The 22,209-nt window shown below is 34.5% G+C and overlaps 1 protein-coding gene across 10 annotated transcripts in view; it reads right to left on the reverse strand.

Annotated features, from left to right (window-relative positions):
* Positions 1-222: 222 nt before the first annotated feature.
* The window catches only part of LOC136031218 (uncharacterized), a 128,034-nt gene continuing 106,047 nt past the window's right edge, over positions 223-22,209 (reverse strand). For 5 of the 10 annotated variants that reach the window (XM_065710607.1, XM_065710603.1, XM_065710608.1 and 2 more), the window contains 5 exons: positions 17,735-17,860; positions 12,949-13,075; positions 10,338-10,497; positions 7,249-7,415; positions 223-1,224 (listed from right to left, as the gene is read on the reverse strand). In XM_065710607.1, coding sequence (XP_065566679.1) covers positions 918-1,224; positions 7,249-7,415; positions 10,338-10,497; positions 12,949-13,075; positions 17,735-17,860 — 887 coding nt within the window. In that variant the 3' untranslated portion in view covers positions 223-917. The remainder of the gene's footprint in view (positions 1,225-7,248; positions 7,416-10,337; positions 10,498-12,948; positions 13,076-17,734; positions 17,861-22,209) is intronic. The other 5 variants (XM_065710604.1, XM_065710611.1, XM_065710610.1 and 2 more) reach the window with 1 other exon arrangement.

A 22,209-nucleotide genomic window follows, 5' to 3' on the forward strand; every position in this document is an offset into this window, starting at 1 on the left:
GTTTTATCATTGATCAGAAATAACCTCATCTGGCTCATTTTTAATTGTCCATCATATGGGATAGTATATATTAAGCCTTTGATAGTTAGATGCAACCTTTGATGCTTAGCCTTCAGGCCTTAGGCTCGACCCACAGTCTATGAGGCCATCCACCACAAGTACAACTGATTTATAGCATTCCAAGAAAAAGAAGAGATAATGGGTAGACAGGAAAACAAGGACTTCATTCGAACAACTTTAATGAAAAATATTAATTCTAGAACAAACTGAGATTCAACAGTATCAACAACTTTAAAATAATTCATAAGGAAAAATCGGATAGCAAAAGGTCGCGTTAGCCTTTTAATGAGTTTATTTGCAGTAATTTTACAGGTATTAAGTTATAAAATATAAGTTTTCAAGAAGAGGAAACAACTTGTAGGCAACTTTAGAGCTCAATATCTCTTTTTGCACAAAATGATCGTTTTTTGATAATAAGAACCTAGGTTTAGGCCTTCATCAAATAAAAATATTTTGGTATCAGATACTTTGTTTCCTAATTATCTCTGTAAAGAGAAAAGAAGGCAAACTTACTTTATCAAGCACTATTTTTAAAATCAAATCTCTAAGGATCTTGAAATACAAAGTCGTATATAATTTTTGTCATAAACCTGAAAACCCTCAAAATTTTATCGAAAAAAAAAGAAAAAAAGGAGTTTGAGTAGAAAAATACTAGACTATATTTATAGAATCACCAGCTTTAAACCCTGTTAGTTAATCAAAAATAATTAAATCAAACCAAGAGTGAAAGGGGTATACTATACTATCGGAGGATCGCTAATTTTTTTTAGAAATTCGTTTCTTGAAAAAACCTTTAACGCTAAAAATGCAAAAAAGATAACATCAAAAACAAAATTAATAACTACTTTTCACTGGTTCTAATCTTGCACTGGGTTTGGTAGCTCCAAAATCATAGCTTTCATAACACTACTAGCAACCAACGAGGCATAAGCCTGCCACTCTTTCCCCCGCCCTCCAGTTCCATCTACATAGTCAGATATACCACGGATGACAACATAATTATCTTTTCTATTCCCGTAGATACTTTCGAGAACCTGGTCGAATTCGGAATCATAGGCTAGAATTCCGTGAGTATACGATATTTCCTGCCGTAAGATGTCATTTCGAGAGACAATATAGCCACAACCAATTGGTCCAAGATGGAGCCTTGGAGTAGCTCCGGTCCTGAAAATAACCACATTTTCTTTTAGAAATAGCAATAATTACAAAAACTAATTAAGAATTAATTTGCATTGTATTTTTGCGATAGTTTAATTAAGTAGGCGCTTTGAAGGACAACTGAACCTTGCAGGTTGATAGAACAAGTCACTTGAATTTTGAAAGTGATCTTAGTAGGACAATTTTTTTAGTAAAGTAAGTGTGTTTTTAATTTGAATAGTTCAGGGGCACTAATTCAAAAATTGAGTAGATAAAAAAAAGTCTACTCCGCCTTTACACAATATCAATTTTAGAAACTTACAGAAAAAGCAAGTTTTTCAAAGAAAAGTAAAGAGCCATATTAAAACATAACACAGGCAGAAACTGAGTCACACAACGACTCAAACTTAAAGCAGTGTCTGATTAACAATTACAAGTCAATCTTTTTTTTTTGACAAACCAGTAAAAGAAGAGAGTAAAAGATTATTACTGATGTTTTAACCATGTCTATAAGACTATTCCATGATGTATCTTGAGTCTGTATTTTTATTTCAATCATCCTACAGAAGTAGAAATTTTTATTTTTCGTTTGGAATTTTTGTAGTTTTTTTTAACCCCATGGTATTTATTATAAGCAACACAGAATTAAAACAAGAATCTTTCAGGCTCTGCAATTGCCAATGCGGTTAACTGAAGAGGAAAAATAGATCCCTAATGTTTGAAAAATATCCTCTCCTTGGAATCTTTCTTTAAACAAATCTAAAAAAAAATACAATATACATATACACTGTATTTATGTCCAAAATTCACGTCACCGAGCAAAGCTCAGTCCCTTGATACTTCTTGTTTATTTAAGATTATAATTAATCAATAAATCTAAACTAAGGGTCGGCACCGTTTTTTTTTTTTTTTTTTTTTTTTTTTTTTTTTTTTTTTTTTTTTTTTTATAGCTAAAACAGAAACAATAAAAAAGCATATCTCCGGGGCTGAATAACCAATAATTCCTTCAGGCCATTGACCGACTCAGTCATGGAACTACTATCCTGTGCCTGACAAAGCAACTGAAATCCTTTAACCGTCAAAGCAACTTTGCTAGCAGAAACATAATTTTATCCACTAACTATCACCGTTGCCTATTTAAAAGGGCGAAACATCTTAATGACAGCTTCCACACTTATTGGCGTAAAGTGAAGTGAAGTTCAGGCTCTCAGATTTTAGCGTCACAAATATTTCGGTTTAAGAAGTTGCGCAATGGCTCTTTTTCCGGGTAAAATACATTTCTATCATGGTAAGGGTGCTGTTCCATCAAACATTGATATCCTTTTCAGTGGATGGATTAAGATTATACGTCTTACTGATAGCTTTAAAATGATCATGGTATTTGGAAGACCTTTTCAGGATTCTAACCAGCTTTCGTATTTTTACCAGTGCTTTTCCCACCGCCAATAGCAGTGGGAACTCCTCTTTGTCTAGGTATTGAGTTCTCACGTTTGCTGTCAAGGTCCGGATCATTTAATTCCGAGCTAATATCAACATCATTAATGCTGTCTGTATATTCAGTTTCTTCAACATCATTGTCTCCTACAATCAGGTAGGGAAATTCATCTTGTTCACCAGTATATCTATCTACTCTCTTTAAAGAGACAACTGTGTATGTATTTTTGTAAATGATTCCATATTTATTTTTTTTCTGAAAATTCAAATACTGAGATTTCTGGCCTGAAAAAAAACGATCTAGATAAGTCACAAGTTTGGGAAAATTCGTTTAAAGTCTTAATTTTGGCAAAAAAATTCATGCGAGTTGCGCCATATTTATATACATTTCAAGAAGATAAATTATACCGTTCCCCCTTCCCCCTCCTCAGAAGTGGTATTAGCATCTATGAGGCATGCACAATTACAAAAGGTGACAAATGACCCTGAACAACTAAAGAAAAAAGGCATGGAACAAGAAACAGTAAAAATAACACTGAGTGGAAAAGGAAGACGTTACACAGCAAAAACTGTTGTTAGAATATAAATCAAAGTTACAATCGAATGAAGGAACGTGTTAGTTTAGCGTGCGTGAATCGGTGAAGGATGAACAGGAAGAAGGAATTGAGTTCAATCCAGAGTTTTTTAATTCAACTGAAACTACTAATTTGAATATCATGACTTTAAACTAAATAATAACGTGATAATTATTAACTAAAGAATCAAATAATTACCACATATTAAATTATTCTAATTGCAAGCTCATTTTTCTTTATTAAATTCCCTGAACTAACGAAATTAACCTTGCGTGCTTGGCTTTTGTTTTGCCCATCGAGAATCCAGAGTTTTCATTATAGTTTTATTATTAACTTTTCATTTTCAGCCGACAATACTTGTTATATAGAGTTGTTATTGTCTGACTTTCTGAAGACGGAACTGATTGATTACAAAAAAGGTACTTGCATATCAATTATCTTTACTGTGGCAAATAGTCTTTCATTTATAGACGAACGAATTCAAGCATGCAAAGAATTCCCGAGGTATTTGCTGAAAGTTTTCTTCGGGGAAGAGGAATCAACTCCAAAAAATACAGCATAAAATTTAAAAAGTAACTAGAAAAGTAGTTTTAAAAATTTCAAAGTAGAATAGTCAAAAATTAATTATTCTCGTTGCTAAATACATACAACTGGAAACATTGGCTTTAATTTTGAATTAATTTTCACACTGGCAAATCCCATCTTCAAAACACTTGAAAATAGGACTAATCCCCAATATGGGGATTAGTATCCCAATCCAATAAAAGTTGCAAGAACGTGATATGATAATTTTCAGAAGCAAAAACGGAAAATGAAGAAAAACGGGTAAAAAACCCCAACAGAAACGGCAAAAATAGTAAGAAAAAAAACGAACAAAAACAAAACAGCAACTAAAAATCCAATATCCGTTTCTTGTGTGTTTTGTTTCAAAAAAAAGAAAGAAAAAAAAGCACCTATATACTCTTTAGTCGTCCCATCAGAACATACGTCAAGAGGGTCAGGGAAATAATCCGAGTTCTTCACTTTCAAATTACATGAAGTCGTAGAATGGGACTATGATTATGTCTTCTAAACAGAATTGCTTTAATTTTGGTTATTCCAATAGGGACTTAAAAAGAACTGGAATAATAAAAAGCCGTCTTACAATCCTATTTTACAGTACTGAAAGACTACTATAGCCTTTATCGCCTTTACAAATAACGAGGTCATAAGCATATGGAAAATATTATGTCGAGGACACTAAGATCAGAAACGTACAGGTTAATCAGCAGGGGGCAGAAAATTGCACCTTCATATAAACCTCTTTTTTTACGCAAATATCTTTGTAATAAATTATTATATCCTTCAATGAGGACCCCAATGAAGACATAGAATTGCAAAAAATGGTTTTATATATTCTCGATAGAAGAAAATTGCACCCCATAAAATGCTCCAATAGACTTAAAACCTACAGGACATGTTTCTTTGTAAAGAGAACCTAATAGAAAAATATAAGACTTGGCTCTGCCAGAAATTGGATAAACTGCAAATTTCAATATAAATTTGTCTGGCTGACCACTTTCAAACTTAACTCAGCATAGTTTGCTGAAAAAAGCGTCTATAATGACGAACCAGAAGGGAACTTAGAAAAAAACAGAAGAAGCAGACCTAAAGTAAAACAGTCAGCCTAGTCCCTCCCTATGAATTCCAATGAATGTAAGTTAAACATCCAAGGGCTTCACCTATCTGTGAGGTTCCTTGCTAGCTAAGCTCCATCACCCTAAGCCAAAAGGAGGAAGGATATAGAAATGATTATACATTCTAGGAAAGACTTTAGAAAGAAGATAAACTTTTAGAAAGAACCGAATTGAAAATGCAAAACAACCATATTTTTGACTCAAGAAGTGTACATATGCCACAAATGAAATAATTTGAAAACAAAAACTGTATTTCAACCCATAGGAGATGAAAATAACGTCCCTTCACAAAAGGTACAAAAGGTTGTGTCTCCTGACACAAAAGGTACAAAACAATCCATGCACTAAACCCACCTGAGGTTCAGGATTATAACGACACTTCCCCTGTATTATTACATTATTTTTTTGTATTATTATTTTTTTTCGTATATATGAAGTGGTCGCAGAAATTTAATAGGGGATCATTCACTTGGAGCTTGCAAATTCCTGAGCCCTTTTTAAGTGTCATATGCGATTAGAGAACAACCAGCCAATCTTCCGCTGTCTTTTGAGCCCCAGGTCCTCCTGGACCTTCCCTAGTATCAAATCTGAATTTTAAGGCAGTCATTCCGGTAAAATGATCAAGAGATCCATAGCGTGTGCTTGGGGGGGGGGGGGGTGCATATTTCACAGTACCAAGGGCAAGGACTCTAATTTAAGCAATTAGCAGTTTTTAATAGATACATCCAGTCAGAACAGGAGAACATGTCGCAACGTCCTAAAATAGAATCTTAGAATGAATTTAAATATGGAGGATCTGAAAGGTAAAATAGGTCCGTGAACCCCCTCCCCCCAAAAAAGAAGAAAACATCCACTCCATAAATGTACCACCAATCAGCCTTTTGAGATAGCTGTTTCACAATGAATATTCAAAAAATCCAATGAATATGACTCCAGGGTTGATATAATATATGCACCCCTAGAGGCAGGGATCCTAAATTATATAAATCGCAAATATTTAGAAGGTAGGTTTTAGCAGTCAATGTGAGCATGATGTCCCTTGTTAAAGCGGGTATTATAAGAGTATTTGGGCCCGGCGAATGTAGAAGAACTTGATAACACGAAGGCTCGACAGTCAAGGTTGAATGAAAAGGAGTCAACCTTAAAATTGTTTCTTGTCATCTATGGGCTTGTTTGGCCGGATAACTTGGTATCAGGCAACAATTTGGCCTAAAGGGAGAAGATACAGTACACTAACAGCTTAAACCAAAAAAGCCATCATGTCTAGAATAATATCAATCACCTTAGGCAAGAGGAATTACCGGACTTCGAACACTTTTAATTAGCCTACACCAAAAGCAGTTAATAGCAGAGAGCCATCTATTGGAATCACCAGATTCTCCAAAATTCACAACCTTTGCTTGATGTTAAAGCCTTTTTAGCGTATAAGAATGAGCTTTCTGGTGAAAATAGAGGAAATCAATTCACAGTTTTGGAAAATGTTAAACAAAGTTTACCATGTTTATAAAATTTTGCTATGGATTCATTGGATTGTTTGGATCTTTAAACTACCGAAATTAGTGATTAGTAAATCCAAGCTTGGAGTACTAACACATAACTAACACCAGTTAACGCTTAAAGTGTATAAATCTTTGCTTACATATTTAATTCTAAAAAAAAACGATTTTTTTTTTGCATAACTTCATAGCTATAGACCTGTATTTAAACTAAAGACTAAAATCACTCATTGATCAGTCGGTTCGTAAAAAATTATAACATATTTTTCCACGATTAAAAGGTATAGCAATTTTCTTTGTTTGTTTATACTATAAAAATAATTCCACGAAGCGTTGAAACAAAACGTCTTTATCTTGCCAAAAAAAAAGTTCACTAAAAGTGATAACAATTTGCATAAAAAAAAACGAAATAATTCTCTACAGGGAAAAATCTCGAATTCTCAATTTTCAATGGTATCTTCTATTGACTAGCGAAGGAGGATCAAGAATAAGTAGGAACAATAATGCAGATTTCTGGTTAATTATTGTTCTGTAGTCGTACTTTTCAACGAATGATGACGATTTGTGATCATTCGCTAGATGAAATCTAGCTTTATCCATATACCGATTTTTATTAGTAACATTTTCCTTTATATTTTCTTTGAATTAAATAATACATTGAAAAAGCATGACAAACTTGTTAGAAAAGGTAATATTTTCTGTTTTTAAGTAGGTCTAGATCATGTTATCGAATAACAGGACTATTTGTTCCTTCCAGGGCAAGCAATGGTGCATGTTTGCCAAAAAATCGGGTTTTTCTGAGAAAATTAAGACGAAAAATAAAATGTCTCCCTCAAGTAAAAGTTATCAAAAATCCTAACTGTTGGATACCTGATTTCATTTCCTCGATCGGTAGGGTGATTAACTTCAATCAAATCGTTCCCACCAATGGACATATAAAGTTTGTCTGATTCAGGAGGTGGTCGCAAGAATGATATGTCCTGATCTGATAAAATTTCAAGGCCTTGGTGGAAGTGACTGATGTAAACACTATTGTCCTGCAAGAAATTAGAGAGTGTTAAATGTGTTAGAGGTTTTGGAATCAATGAACGAGTTGTTGTTGCAGAGAAAATACGCTCGGCTTTCAAATTAAAATAGAAAAATAATAAAATATAATACAAATCAAATCATCTTCTCTTCTCATAAACCTCTTGTGACTGGTAAGAAGCAAGCACCCTAATAATACCAATAAAACTACAACCAGTTGAAAATATTTGTTGAAGACACGAAAACTAATAATAATCTACACTTATTTTTGTTGCAAATTCGTCAGAAAAACAGGTTTTGAGGATGGCTGATCCCCTTCTATTTGCACCTATTAAAATTAAGAACAATTTGACAATAAATATTTTTTTCCTACAAATCCCTTTGAAATATTTACAGGGTTGAGCAGATGTGCAATCTTGATCAAACTGAGAAATTGACGTGTCAGGTCTAAGATAGCATGCTAAGATGCATATTATCGATTTAGAGTAAGCGAATACACAAAACGTATAATAACAAAGAAAGATTAACACTCTTTTCGTTTCCTGTCAAATAACTGTATATAGTCAATTTTTCTTAATTCCAATTGACCTTAATAGAAAATTTCCAGCCAAAATAATCGCTTTAATAATTCGACAAATCTGACCAAACGACACTTGACTGAATGCTATATAACTGTTAGGAATTCATTTCAACTTTGAACGAAGTGGGACACATTATACAATGACCGGCGGCACCAATGCCAACTAGCCTTTTAGTGGTATTAAATAAAAAGCAACGACAAAGCTTTTCAACCGAAAGTAAGGAACAGTATTGAAACTTAGAACGAACAGAAATTATTACGTATACGAGGGGGATTGCCCCCTCCTTAACACCTCGCTCTTCACGCTAAGGTTTTTTGACATTAGAGGGGAACTGGTTAGAAAAACTTCAGTATTAGTATAAGGGCAAAAGAATATTTTTGATTCCAAAGCTATAGTTTGATACTTGCAATTGTCCTCAAGGCTGCTATTTGCCAATAACTCCATCCAAAATCTCAAACTGATTCTTTTTCGTAGAAAATATCTATTTGTATAGAAAATAGATTCGTTCCTAGCTTCGTTCTTTTAACTATATTTTTCATTTTTTCATTTAGGGGAAAAGCCATTCATTTTTAAGATAAGGCATCAATGTTCTCCAACTCATATTTTAAATATGCTACATATTCATCATTATAAAAATGCGCCATAGTCAACATAACTACGGTGACTAAGTAATAACAAATCCTTAGCCAAATTTACTTTAATTTGAAGGAGTTTTCAAACTAGGCCATCTTTCAGGCAATATTTCTAAGCGAGGTCATATTCTTCCCACCATGCAGCAGCTAAGTGTTTATCAAAACGGCTTCACCCAGTCTTTTAGCTAAGAAATGCGCTTAAGTGATAAAAAAAAGCACCCAGAAGACCTTCCAAAAGTAAATCTATCATTTGATAAAAATAAGGTGGGGGACACCTCGGTAGAAAATTAACTCTTGTCGCACTCAAAAGATGTTATTGTAAGCATAAAATGCCAGTCTTTATCGCTGGTCATATCCTTTTTCTTCGTCACACTGATATGGAAATGCGCGATTGAAACTGTCTAAAACACGAATTAATTTTTGATAAATTTCAATTGATAATTGACTATCAATAATGGACGTTTGAGGCTAAGCCGAATCATAATCGCTGGCACAGTTAAAGTTCCATTTATTTCATTAATTACTCATTTACAAGGACAGTATCACAAAGAACTCAATGGCCCGTTATTTGAGAAACAACTTGCAATAACTAATAAATAATAATACCAGATATATTCATAATAAACTACGTCTGAAAACAAATAATTAAGAAACAAGAAAGCAATTCATCGACTGTTCACCTGAATACGGCAGTCTCTCAATCTCCTATTAGGTCGAAAACTATAAGCGGAGTTTCTATTTAAGACTTGGGGTGTGCACACTGTAAACATTTCGGTGTATCAATCGGACAGGACACCCTGAGATGCTCAGGGGGGTTTGCAATTGGACAGTACCGAGAAATCTCTTTGAAGTTACAAAAACTTAATATTTCCTTTCCAACTTCAAAGCTTCGAAGTTATATAGGAATGCTTTAGCTTAAACAGCATTTAACTCTGACCAAAGTCGGTATTTGAGGATATATGATATTTCTGATTATGAATCTAATACTAATTTTGCAATATAAAAGTACAATACTAAAATAGATTAAATTATCCTACATTTTTCATAAGTAGTGCTTGATATCCAGCATAGTGAGCATTGAAGTACTTCTGAAAGCGATTGAAAAGCTGACCCTAAATATAAAATTATAGAAGCCTTCAATATTGTGTCACTACCCCTACTACTTCTCATTACTTCTCAGGAAAAGCTATTGTAATGGATTGTTACAGTTCAAGTATGATGACCCTTTAAGTCACGCTATGCTTCGAAGTATTTTTCAGTCTTCTCTCGGGCATTAATAGACGGTCTTTAACAAATGGTATTTTATTACAGAAAAAAAACATAAGAATTTGAATACAGATTTACAGTATATATTGTCAATGGCCTTTTTAGTTCCAAAGGTACTAACATAACGCTTCACGGTGTCTTCCGTCCCTTAAAATAAGTGAAACCCTTTTAAGTCTGTGAATACGCAGAACACTTCAAATATAAGACCGTTTGAGTTGTTCCTCGTCAGATTGCTTGAACCTTAACCTGGTCCATCTGTTAATTGTTACCAAATCGATTAATCGTAATCAATAAAAAAAAACAGCTGCCAACCCATTAATAAGTTTTAAATGCTCGTTTCAAAGATAGCAATGGCCTCCAGGCTGACTACATACGATCACAGTTTGATAAATATATCCAACATAAAACAATTGAAAATTTAAACACAAGGTTCAAAACAGTTCAAAATGTATACATTTTTTATTACCTGGTGCCTTATGTTTTCTGCTATATCCTGAAGTTGCAAATCTGGAGGACACCAGGTTTTTGTCTCAATTTCTACATTTTCCTCCATTTGAGAATTTGAATTATTCAAATTTTGTTTCCTCTTTTCTTCGCAATACATGTAAATAAATCTAGAATGAAAAGAAAAATATGTGTTAAAAATAATAGTATGAAAATAAATGAATATTCGTTAAACAACGAGATAGCCCCCCCCCCGAAAATAAATGTTTTAGTAAAATATGCAAACTAACAAAACTGAAGATTTGAAAGTCCGAGGGCTAGAATCCTCCCCCGTTGGGGACTGTGTATATCTATGAGACTGGCATGTAAACAATAGCTTGTCCTCGGCAAAGAGGGGGACATGCGGTACCAATAGCCCTCCTTCTTCTATGAGCGACTTTGATAATTTCTATAAAAAGGGGGATACTTCGAACGAAAAATCCCCGTTCAAAAGTCAAAGATATAAAGAGCGCAAAAAAGCAAGAGAGAAGACTGAAAGAGAAGATAATTTCCAGTTACGAATTGGTGTTCTGATACATAACTATGTGATGAAACAAATATCCTTTAGATTTTACATGGTTGCCGATTGTCGTGGGAAATGCCTTTTCTGTTGAACCAAATTGGGTTCACGATCTTATTTTTTTATTTTTATTTTTTTGCTTAGATGGCTAAATTTATGCTATTCTTTGGAATTGATTATTAATTTAATATTGTATATTTATTAGTTCAAGAGTATAGGAGTAAAATTATAAGTATAGTTTTGGTTACTGTTTAATTTACGGACCTTCGTAAAATTATGTCATGGGAATTATGTAGTAAATAAATTTTTTCATTTTTAAGTAATCAAGAAAGTATATTTTGTATAAATTTACCCAATTAAAAGGTAAATCATACACATACAACTCAACTCAATGCAACCGAAAACGAAAAACAATGAGAAGGAACAGGACAATTAAAGAAACTTATCACGGCAAAAAATCAAACCAAAAAGCGACTACGAGTTTCTTTCTTCTTTTTTTTTACAAATATCTGATGCCCTCTTTACTTGCACATAGAAACAGATAAAAATTAGAGCTTTCGATACTTGTGTTGCATTTTGGATTCCAAAAAATCTCCCTTTTACAAAGAAATTCTTTAAAAAAAAAACGAAAACCCAAGTCACATTTTTTTGTTTTTCAAAATTCGTTGCGGGTATGATGCCACTTTTTTCATGACCAAGGAGCAGCGGGAATTCGTTAAAAAAGTAGAAATCAGGAAAATTATAAGATAATTATAGAATTTCTTGTAAAAATAATTAAATTTCCATTAGTGGATGCGGCCTAAAGCCCCCTCCCTTGCATAGGTACTGCTACTACTACCAACAACTCACCACAGCACCAAGCCACCTGAGGCCAACACAGCTACGTACGCTCCTCCTTCATCCAAATATATTCAAAACCCCCCTCTTTACACCCTACCAGGCACTTACCATTTGGCTTGAATCTTTCCTTAGGACATCCTCCCACCCCAATCGAGGACGATGCTTCCCGCTTAGCCCTAAACGGTGGGCTAAAGGAAAGTTTTTGGTAATATGTCATCCTTCATCCGCAAAACATGCTCTAACCATTTCAACCTGTATCTCATTATAGCCGTAGAAAGCGGAATTGAACCACATTTTTCGTACAGCCAATTGTTTGAGTCAGTGAGTCGGGTAACCAAAAAAAATCCGTAAGCAATTCCTCGAGAAAAGATTCAAATCGTTGAATCAACCTGATACCTGATCTTTCTTACATACACTGATTCAGATCGCCGTCTTAAACAAGCTTAATGCGCAGTTTACTGTTTTTTTTTCTTTTTCTTTTTCTGGAAATGCAACTTGTAGGTCCTTATTCAAAAAAAGACATATATCGGAAACTATTATCATTCAAGTATTCGGTGAAACCCTTTACACCTTTTAATTTTTCTGAAATGACGGTAAAACTTCAATTAATCAACCTCTTGTCTAGGCTTGACTCACGAAGGAGACCATAACGAGGATCATAGGAGCCCAAAGAAATCACCAGAGTAATTACTTCAAAAGAACCTTGTCCAGTGTCGACGAAAGTTAGCAACAGTCAAATAACTGTAGATATACAATAATCGCAAGATTTCTTATGATAAACTCAAACCAATTGGAAAACGGTTACCGTCTGTAAATCTGTAAAATGATTTGAAAAACAGTATTGTTTGTCATTTTTGGTCTTATTTTTCACGTCGAAACTGTGTCAACTCAATGACTGTTTCAAGTCGTTCTTTATATTCATCTAAATGTTTCTTCCTTGAAAAAACTACGTCGCAATAAAAAAAAATATAAAAACAACATGATTTAGTCTATTCTAAGACCACCAAGCTTGTTAGAAGTAATTTCAACAATGCATTTTGCACTGCAAAAAATCAAACTAGAAATTCAACTAAACCCACTACACCTTTTTGACCAGGTGTCTCAAATATCTTTTGATAGTGAATTTAGAAAGAGCCTATTTGGGCTAGCTAAGAGTTCAAATAATATTTTTCTGAACGGTAACAAACTACAAGCCTTATTACGGACAGTTGTATACACAAACCTTTTGTCTTGAATAGGAGCTGAAACAACAACATCCCCCAGTCTTATATGCCTTTGACTATCTGTGTAATGTGGAACACCTCCTGCAACACCAACTAGAAATACATGCTCAACAGCTTGAAATGTACCTGAAAATACAAAAAAAAACATAGAATATATTGCTTAACTTCTTCTCCAGGGGAAAAATGGGTTTAACTTTTTTTCCAGTGGAAAAAATGTACTAACCACTATGCTTCAATTAAAGTGAATAAACTGTCATGGCGTGCACATCACCTACATCAAACGCATCAATCGCAGTAAAAAAGTCAATACGCAAGCAGGTCAAAACCAGCTTATGCCAAGACCGCCAACGATTTTGGCATGAAGTTGCTTTAAAGATGGAAAAAGCAGCCAGAAATAATGACACAAAAAGGCTGTATAGAACCCTGAAAGAAATAATTGAAAAAAAAAGTCATCCATCGCTGGTCCCTTAAAAGATGCTCAAGGAAGTGTAATCCCTGGCATACAAGGTAAACTTGATCACTGGAGGAACGACTTTAAAGACAAGCACAATCCAAATGCAAATGAGCAAGATGCAACGCCGATGCTGCCACCAACAGCTGAAAGACTACCATATGAAATAGACATGGCACCACCTTCAGCCTTAGAGATACTAAACGCGACTAAAGCATAATACCTATGAGGCGCCTGGAGAAGATGGTCCCCTTTCCGTGGTCTGGAAGGCCTCACCATACGTTGTAGCGGAGCAACTAGAAACCCTCCTCAGTCTGATATGGGAGAAGAAAATCTTCCCGTCTGATTGGAAGGTGTCAGTGACAATCCCAGGATTTGAAAAGGGGTGTGACAACCACAACTACAGAGGAGTATCACCCATGGATATGGCTACTAAACTATTCGCGATGCTTTTGCTTTAAACGTTCGAGGAAGCAAGGGGTGAGCGTACACGTGAAAATCGGTGCGGATTTCGAAGAGGGAGAGAGTGCACTGACGAGATCTTCACAATTTGCCTTATTCTCCAACAGTGAATTTATGGAGCTGTTGAAGGCCTACTACGAGCATTGCAAATCGATTGCAAGAGTGCTGGGCGAAGAAACCGAGCCCTTCAATGTGGAAAGCGGTGTAAAAAAGGGGTGCATATTGTCCCTCTGTTCTATTTAATTACTTCATGGGCTGGATTCTAGAAAGAGCATTCTCGAGTTTTGATCGTATTTTTAAGGAATTGGGTATTAACGCGTCTGACTTGGACTACGCGGATGATATTGACGCTCTTGCTGCTGATCCAGCAACTGCCCAAGCAGTGTTAAATGAAATGGTACATTTTTTTCAGCTACTGGGTATGAAGATCAACACGACCAAAACTGAAGTCATGGACCTAAATATACGGTCAGATTATCAGTTTTTTTTTACGGAAAAGAATTGGAAAAATTCGATAGTTTTCACACATCTTGGTTCAATAATAAACCTTCGTGGAGGCTGTGAACTTGACGTACAGAACAGAATCAACAAAGCCCAAGCTATCTTCTCACAAATCTGCCGCCATTTGTGGAACCAATGGGAGATCAGCATGAAGACAAAATTTATGTCTATAAAGGGACTGTTAGATCTATTCTCATCTATGCAGTCGAAACTTGGCCACTGAAGGTGCTTCATCTCCATGATTTGGAAATCTTTGACCACTGCTGTCTAAAAAAATTCTGAGGATTATACACTCTGACAAAATCTCAAATGTTGATGTGGGCCACCGCTGCTGTAACACAGAACCCGCCCCATCAATTGTCAAACAGAGAAGACTGCGTTGGCTTGACCATGTCCTTAGAGGATCATAAGGCAAGTGCTTCTAGCTGCCCTGATGCGAGACTGGCACAGGCGACCTGGCAGTCAAATGAAGAATGGGCAACTGCCAAAAACGACCTTGAACCACTGGCAGATTTCGAAGGTTTAGTAGAAAGTAGGAGAGCTGCTTTGCTAAAGAGCTGCACAAGCTCGCAAAAATGGGAGTCAACAGTGCGTAGTCTTCTAGATGCTGGATGAGGCGTCCGCGTCATGTCCCATAACAAGTAAGTAAGTGGCGAAACACTTACAGACATAAAACTAGTCACAATAAAGTTCTGTTTCTTCTTCGGATAGAATAGTCCTGTCATTAGATTATAATGACTGTAGTTCATCTGACAACTACCGAAAAAACTTCAGCTTTTCGATAAAAGTAAATAGCAAGATTCAAACTTAAAACACAAAGAAACTACTCCAGGCAAGGAGTATAATATAACCCCGGATTTTTCTCGCATTTTGAAGAAGATTTTACGATTTACTCAAAACACAGAAAATTGCACTACAGTTGGTATTTCGAATTTAACAGTCTTTCGAAAGAGAAAAAAGGAGAGAAAAGTACGCAAGGCGATTGGATTTTTACATAACCGATTTTCCGAAAACATGAATAAAATACTATTTACGATTTATTTGCTATCCTGGTTGGTGTCAATAAATAGTGAACAGAGATAAAAAAGAATAACCCTAATAACAAATTTTAGAAAACTTTAAAAGCCACAAATATGCTTTTTAGGATTGAGCATTCAAATTTAATGTTTGTCCAGTTTCACAGTAGAACACACAATCTATTGCAAGTAGCAAGGAAATTTCTGCGCGTTACATCCTACTCTAACCTGTGTAGCTTCTGTCCGTTTCAGGTTTGAATCCCAGCTCTTACTTTCATTAATAAAAAAAAGGAAAAAATTATTCTCCAAATAAATTTCCAAATAAGAGTAAATAGCAATATTAAAATCAAAGACGAGCAAAAATAAAGTTATCTGATAATTCAAAACGAACAGAAATTAAAATTAATTATTAAGTCAAACTTAAAATAAAAATTGTCTAGGCCCTCACTGGCATCTGGCATTGACTGGCGACGACAGCTATTTTAAATTTTTTTTTATTTTATAACATTAATAGATCGAAAATTGCTGGGACATTCAGGAATGAATAGCATTATTAAATAATCAGTCAGCTTCCTCTGGAATTTCCAGTAGTCTAGGTTATAATGGTGGTTTTATACCCTTTTTTGTTGTTGTTCTTGTTGTTGATGGTTTGGAAAATAAAAACGACACGGTTAAAAATACTAGTCGTTTTCAAGAAAATGCAAACGAAAATCAAGCACGAGATCAGCTAGCATCACTCTCATTTGATTGACCTTGAGGTATAATTTTGTTGATGTAACATTATGAGAATATACGCTTCGAGGGGAAGGGTAGGAAGTTTTACCCCAAAACATACAAGACAATTTAGCATATTTTAATATTACAGAAAAAATGTGCCCAAAAAAACAAAAAGTTTCAAGAAGAATCGCATACAATATATCGCGATTGAAATATTGCAGTTTAATGTAAAAATAGTAATTTTTTTTTCAAGTAAGGATAAGGAAGATTAACGAAATAAAAAAAATGAGGTCCTGCAAATTTGGGATGCTATTATATCCCAACGTTATATTAATTAGTTATGACGGCCATTCAGTTCTGAAACAATCAAGTGATGTTATAAAACAATGTTCCTTGTTTTATAGCTGATAGGTTTCTTTAAAATTGTGACAAATTTCATGCATAGTGTTATTAAGTCTACTCTGTCTTGTTCTTCAGCCAGGAGATCGAATTGAAACTTCCATTAAGAGTTCTTTTTTTAGGAGGTGAGACTACGGAGACTTCAGTTTCTATTTATTAGGGATGGGAGCAAAACATTTTCTCTTTTATAACTAAAAAAGAGTGTTCGCTCTTTTCTTTTATACCAGTCGTCCAACAGGCTCTACTGCTAGTTCTACTCACAGAACCAGATTAGTATCACCTGTCAAAATCTTTGGTATCAGAGAATATAACCATATCCTACAAAAACTCATTCGATTACACTTCTATTTTATTTCTTAATTTTGCGATTTTCCTTCCTCAATTAATATGAATAATTTAAGGAAACACAGAGAAGAAATGACTTATAAAATATAAAGACAAACATTTTAAAAAACCAACAGTGAGAAAACAGTTGCACAAAGATGCTATTAGGGTCCGAGCAAAGATGGGGTTAACTTACCTGCTACAGTCGATTCTCGCTTACTTGGAATTCACGGGACCACGATTTTTCTTAGAGTTACGAATAGATTGAATATGCATATTTCGAGTAATAGAGGTCATTCTACATAAATTTCAAGTTATGGAGGAAGGTTAAATGAAAATCCGAGTTACAGAGATGTAAAATCACCAAATTTACTCCCTACAGCCGCTATAAAGTTACTAATAACTTTATTGATGTAATATAGACTTGACATATCAAGACTTGACTTTCAAATTACAATAGTGAGTTTAGTTTGCTAGAAAATAGATCTTTGAACATTAACAGAATCTGATACAACAGCATGTTAAGCGAAATTGATAAATAACAAAGTTTACACGTTGCAACCTGCATACCGGGGTTTCGACTTAAAGAGATCCACTGAAAAAACTTTCAAGATACAGTGGTAAACTTTGACTTGTGGAGGTAAAGCATTAAATGAAAACTTATTTAATGAAATCCGATTTACAGAGGTAATTTTTAAGTCGGTTTAACTTACTGAAGTAAAATATAACCGAAAAATAATTTCAAGTTATGCATGGTTTTTCTTCGACTTAAACGGGTTTTTCCAAGGGGATTAAAATAATTCGAAATATAAAGGATTTCGAGAAACAGAAATTCAAGTTATCGAGAGCCGACTATATATTACGGAAAAAGAAAGCAAATACACAATGTTACACAAGTTTTACTAGCATATTTACCTAACAATCTCGTGGTTGTATTACCAGCAACTATCATAGCCTCTCTGGTGTTTCCAACAGATGGTAGCTTAGTTGCAACAACTCTATGATTCCCAATTGTACCTAAACTGTAGACGTTACTTTCACCTAGAAGAAAATGAAGAGAATTGTTCATTCATAAAATTTGCTTATTATTTCAACTGAGCTCCTTAAAGAGTAAAAGGAAAAATAAACCACTCTATTTACGAATCCTTAACGCAAAATCACGAAAATTTAGAGAGGGCAAAAATATTTTCAAAATTAAGAGAAAGAGGGCAAAAATTGTCATTTTTTAAGGGAAATATTAAAAGAGATATTTATCGATGAAGACCACTCTCCAGACCTATTTTCTAAATTTAAGGGATGGGGAGATAAAAAATAAACCCATTGATGCTACTGGTTGTACAGAGAGACACTAAAAGGACACAAAACAGCTCTGGAAACTAGTGAAAATAAGTGTATTCATTTAGTAGCAAGCTAAAAATTATCAGTACTATTTTTGTCCTTGATCTAGAATTTTGATTGTTTATCTGTTTATCACTTTCGGATTTGCCAAATGTTTTATGTGCTTTTCATCAATTCATTATGGCTCTTGAAGTGAGTCCGGATTAACTCAGATTTGATGGTACATCTGGGCTTTTTTATGAACTATTCGAACCAAATTCGACTTAGTGAGCTCTATGTGAAAAACTTGAAGATTTCTTTTAGGGAAAATTTAAGAGGGATACAAAATAAAACCTATTTTTAATGGTCGATTCTAGCAAAAAAATTACGTTAAATTCTATATTTTCTTCACCTAAATTGGACACAGGTCTTTTTATAAGGTTTACTGTGTATATTTCTAAAACTATAAAAGAAAAAAAAATCAATTTGATTAAAACGAAGCTTTTATAATGGAAATAAACAGAGAAATTGAAACTTAAAAAGAACAAAAGTTACTCCTGCACAGCTTATGTAGCATATTTTGAAAAAAAAAGGTTTCGAATTAACTGGTGCGTTATATTTCCCAATATTGGTGGAATTCAGAAAAATTAGGACTTTGCTGAACACTAAGCTTGCTTGAGTTTTCTAGAGCATTAAAATTGTAAGTGAAGATTTATTGATTTCATGGCCGCTGAAGTACTTTTCAGAATTTTCTAAATTAGTCTTTCATTTTTTTGTAGTCTACTTAATGATTTTCTGCTCCAAATTGTGATTTGCTCCGTCAGTTTTGTGTTTTCAATAAAGCACAAGTTTTACTGAATGCTACCAGTAATATCACGAGTCACTTAATTTGATTTCTTTTTTAAACACTCTACCACGGAGCAGTATTCTTGCTCGTTTCGAGTTTCAACTTTACTCTTTGTTTTCATCAGAAAAACATCTTTTTTTATCAATATTCTTAAGAACAAATCCGCCAGTGTATGTTAGCATGGTCTACAAAACTGGGAATCTAGGTAATATAGCTTTTTGATTGTTTTAAACTTACTGGCCATCTTCAAATTTTGCCTCGACAGAATTCTGATCCTGTTCGGGCAGAATTTCTGTTTCATTGCAAAAAAAAGACAAGAATTATAACTTACTGTGACACAATCTCGGTTGGTAATCTAACCTTCAATTTAATGTAAATCGGCTATCTCCAATATCCTGGGACTACTGGCTCAAAACATTACTTATGAGGAAAAAAAGTAAACAAGCAAATACACCTGCATCCGATACCATCATGAACTTGAAACCTCTGGTATAGGGTTCTTGGATATTATGTATTTGATGAAAGCCATTCCCTCTTCGGCTGTCTGTTTATTCTGTTCTACTTTTACGCAAATGTTCTCGTACTAGTAACAGTCGTTATTAGCTTAAACTTAATGTGTTTGATATGTTTGGAATAAAAATAAGCAGCATATTTTTTTTTAATGTGTATTCTGACGATTAAAATGTTTTTAGAACATTTTTCAGAAGCTACTGGCATGGGGGACTCTTATACTTTTTGATCAATTCACTTACAATCTCCTTCCACAAAATAATCTTTTCATAGAAAAGAAAAGAGCTACACTAAGCAAAAATTAGCAGAAAAGAGGTCAAATAAATTTCCAAGCGTTAAACTGACACAAACCAACCTCAGTAAATAATTGAAATCCCAAACGAACAGAAATTACAGTAAATAACCGATTCAGACTCAAAACGAGCAGAAATTAACTTGAGTAGGACTGACGCTCCCCATGCCTTCTGAAGACCAAAACATAATTTGTACTTTACTGAAAAAAAATTCTTAATTCGAGCTGAATGCTTCTATTTCTCGTAATATCTATAAAAAAAAAATACATATACTAATATTTGTTCCTTAAAGTCGTAATAATTTTGAATATATTAAAGTTAAAAAAGTGAAAACAATTAGAATCTATTTTGTTGCTCTTTAATTTTCTTTGGAAAACTTAGTTCGAATCGTTTTTAAGTTAATCTTAAAGTTTTTAAGTTCGCTTTTTTATTGACGTACTATTTTCATGGGAACAAAAGAGAAAAATTTTCTTTTTTTCTGTAAAAATTCATAGTGTGGCTTACTATTTACCTTCTAAAAATCTGAACACACATATTATTGTTTAATTTAGTATTGCACCTCTTCAAGTTTTCCTCAAAAATAAAACTTATTACCTTTCCAAAAACATTGTATCTATGCTCGTGCGAAGATGTCTTATTGGCGTCCAGCATACACACATTTAGTTTTAAGTGCCTTTTGATTTTGTCTTAAAGCGATATAAACTTTCTGTGAACGTTTCTATTTTATACCCTATTCTAGGGGATACCCTTTAAGCCCAATACCCAAACACAAGTAATAGTAAGAACAATAGGAGGAGTATTAGTGATAACAGTAGTAGTATTACTTGTAAACAGGCATTAACATTGTGCCTTTTTGGTCTAGTAGAGCATCACCTCCTCACGCCGTGATCGATTCAACTTAATAATTCAAGCTGTTTTTGAGATGATATATCCTGTTGACAACCTGCATGCACACATTGAGATTTGATTTAGCTCAACATCCTCTCAAAGTTCCTGAAAGTCCTGAAGTTAATGCCATTAGCCTCAGTAATATTACGATCAATAGTAGTAGTAGTAGCAGCAATACCACTACTACTAGTAGTAGTATGCACATAGTGCATTTTTATTAGCTCAACATACCCCAAAGCATACTCCAGGAGTTGCAGCCTAATGCTCTAGGCTGTTCTCAATATAATTCTGATACAGCCATTTGACAGGATGCATACATACTGCGTGTTTCGATTTTGTTTAACATATTCCATAACATTAGGGTATGAAAATGTCTCCTTAATACTCTTAACCCTGAGTAGTATGCATATTTGGTTGGCTCAGGAACCCTTTAACATGCAATGAAAGTTTCAACTTAATAATCTAAGCTGTTCCAGAGACAGAGCTGTTACGACACTGCAATAACCTAACAACAATAGTAGTAATAGTAACAGCCGTATAGACAGAATCCCTTTTGGGTAGTTTAACATCCCCTTCAACGCGCCGTGAAAGCTTCAACTTAACACTTTAAACTATTCGTGAGAAATTGTTCATAAATCCTTTTGGCAGTCTGAATCCACACAGCGTGATTTCATTTACTTCAACAACCCCCTAAATGTTTCATGAAAGTTCCAGCTTAATACCCTTAACACCAGCAGATGCAGCATTCATAGCAGTCGTAATTGTAGAAATGGTGGTAACATGGACACAGTGCCTTCAAGCTAGTTAGACATTACCTTTAACGTACCATTGGTCAATTGATCTTCCCCTTTAAGCATTCCCTGAAAGTTCCAACTTCATACCCTAATTTATTCCTGAGATACTCCCTTTCGACAACTTGCATGCACATATTGTATTTTGATGTATTCAAATCCTGTAATTATTCCCTTTTGATCAACTAGTTCTTTCTTGGGCCTTTCCTGCAGCTATCTTCTGAAAACAACAGGAACAGCAGAGCTCAGATCCCTACCCTAAACACTGTCACATTTTTCTTGTGTTTACATAGCTCCCATTTGATTCTTGCGTAAGTTGTCTAAAATATCTTATGTTTCAGACAGCTGTTCGCAAACTATTCACAGAACCCAAACTTGGACCCCTAAAGCCACTGTTTCTGAAGTGCTTAGTCTTTAACGACGACGCCTACGGAGAATTGTAGGTCTCCCATATACTGACAAGGTGTAAAATGAAGAGGCCAGAAAGCGATGGTTTCTGGAATCCGGCACAGCAAATATCCTAAGGAAGCATCAGCTCACTCTGTTTGGGTAAATCTGCTGGTGACGTGGAGAATATTTTACAATAAAATTATTAGCCTGTATGGCGCTGCCCTTAAAAAAACACCTAAGCAGCCAACAAAAATCTTACTAGCCATGATCATGACTGATCTGGAGCCCCTTGGTGGCTTTCGCCGACATGAAAGAAGATAGAATTCGTTGTTGGAGATTATAATCTAAAGACAA

This window comes from Artemia franciscana, chromosome 9, assembly GCF_032884065.1.
Source record: "Artemia franciscana chromosome 9, ASM3288406v1, whole genome shotgun sequence".
Lineage (NCBI taxonomy): Eukaryota > Metazoa > Arthropoda > Branchiopoda > Anostraca > Artemiidae > Artemia > Artemia franciscana.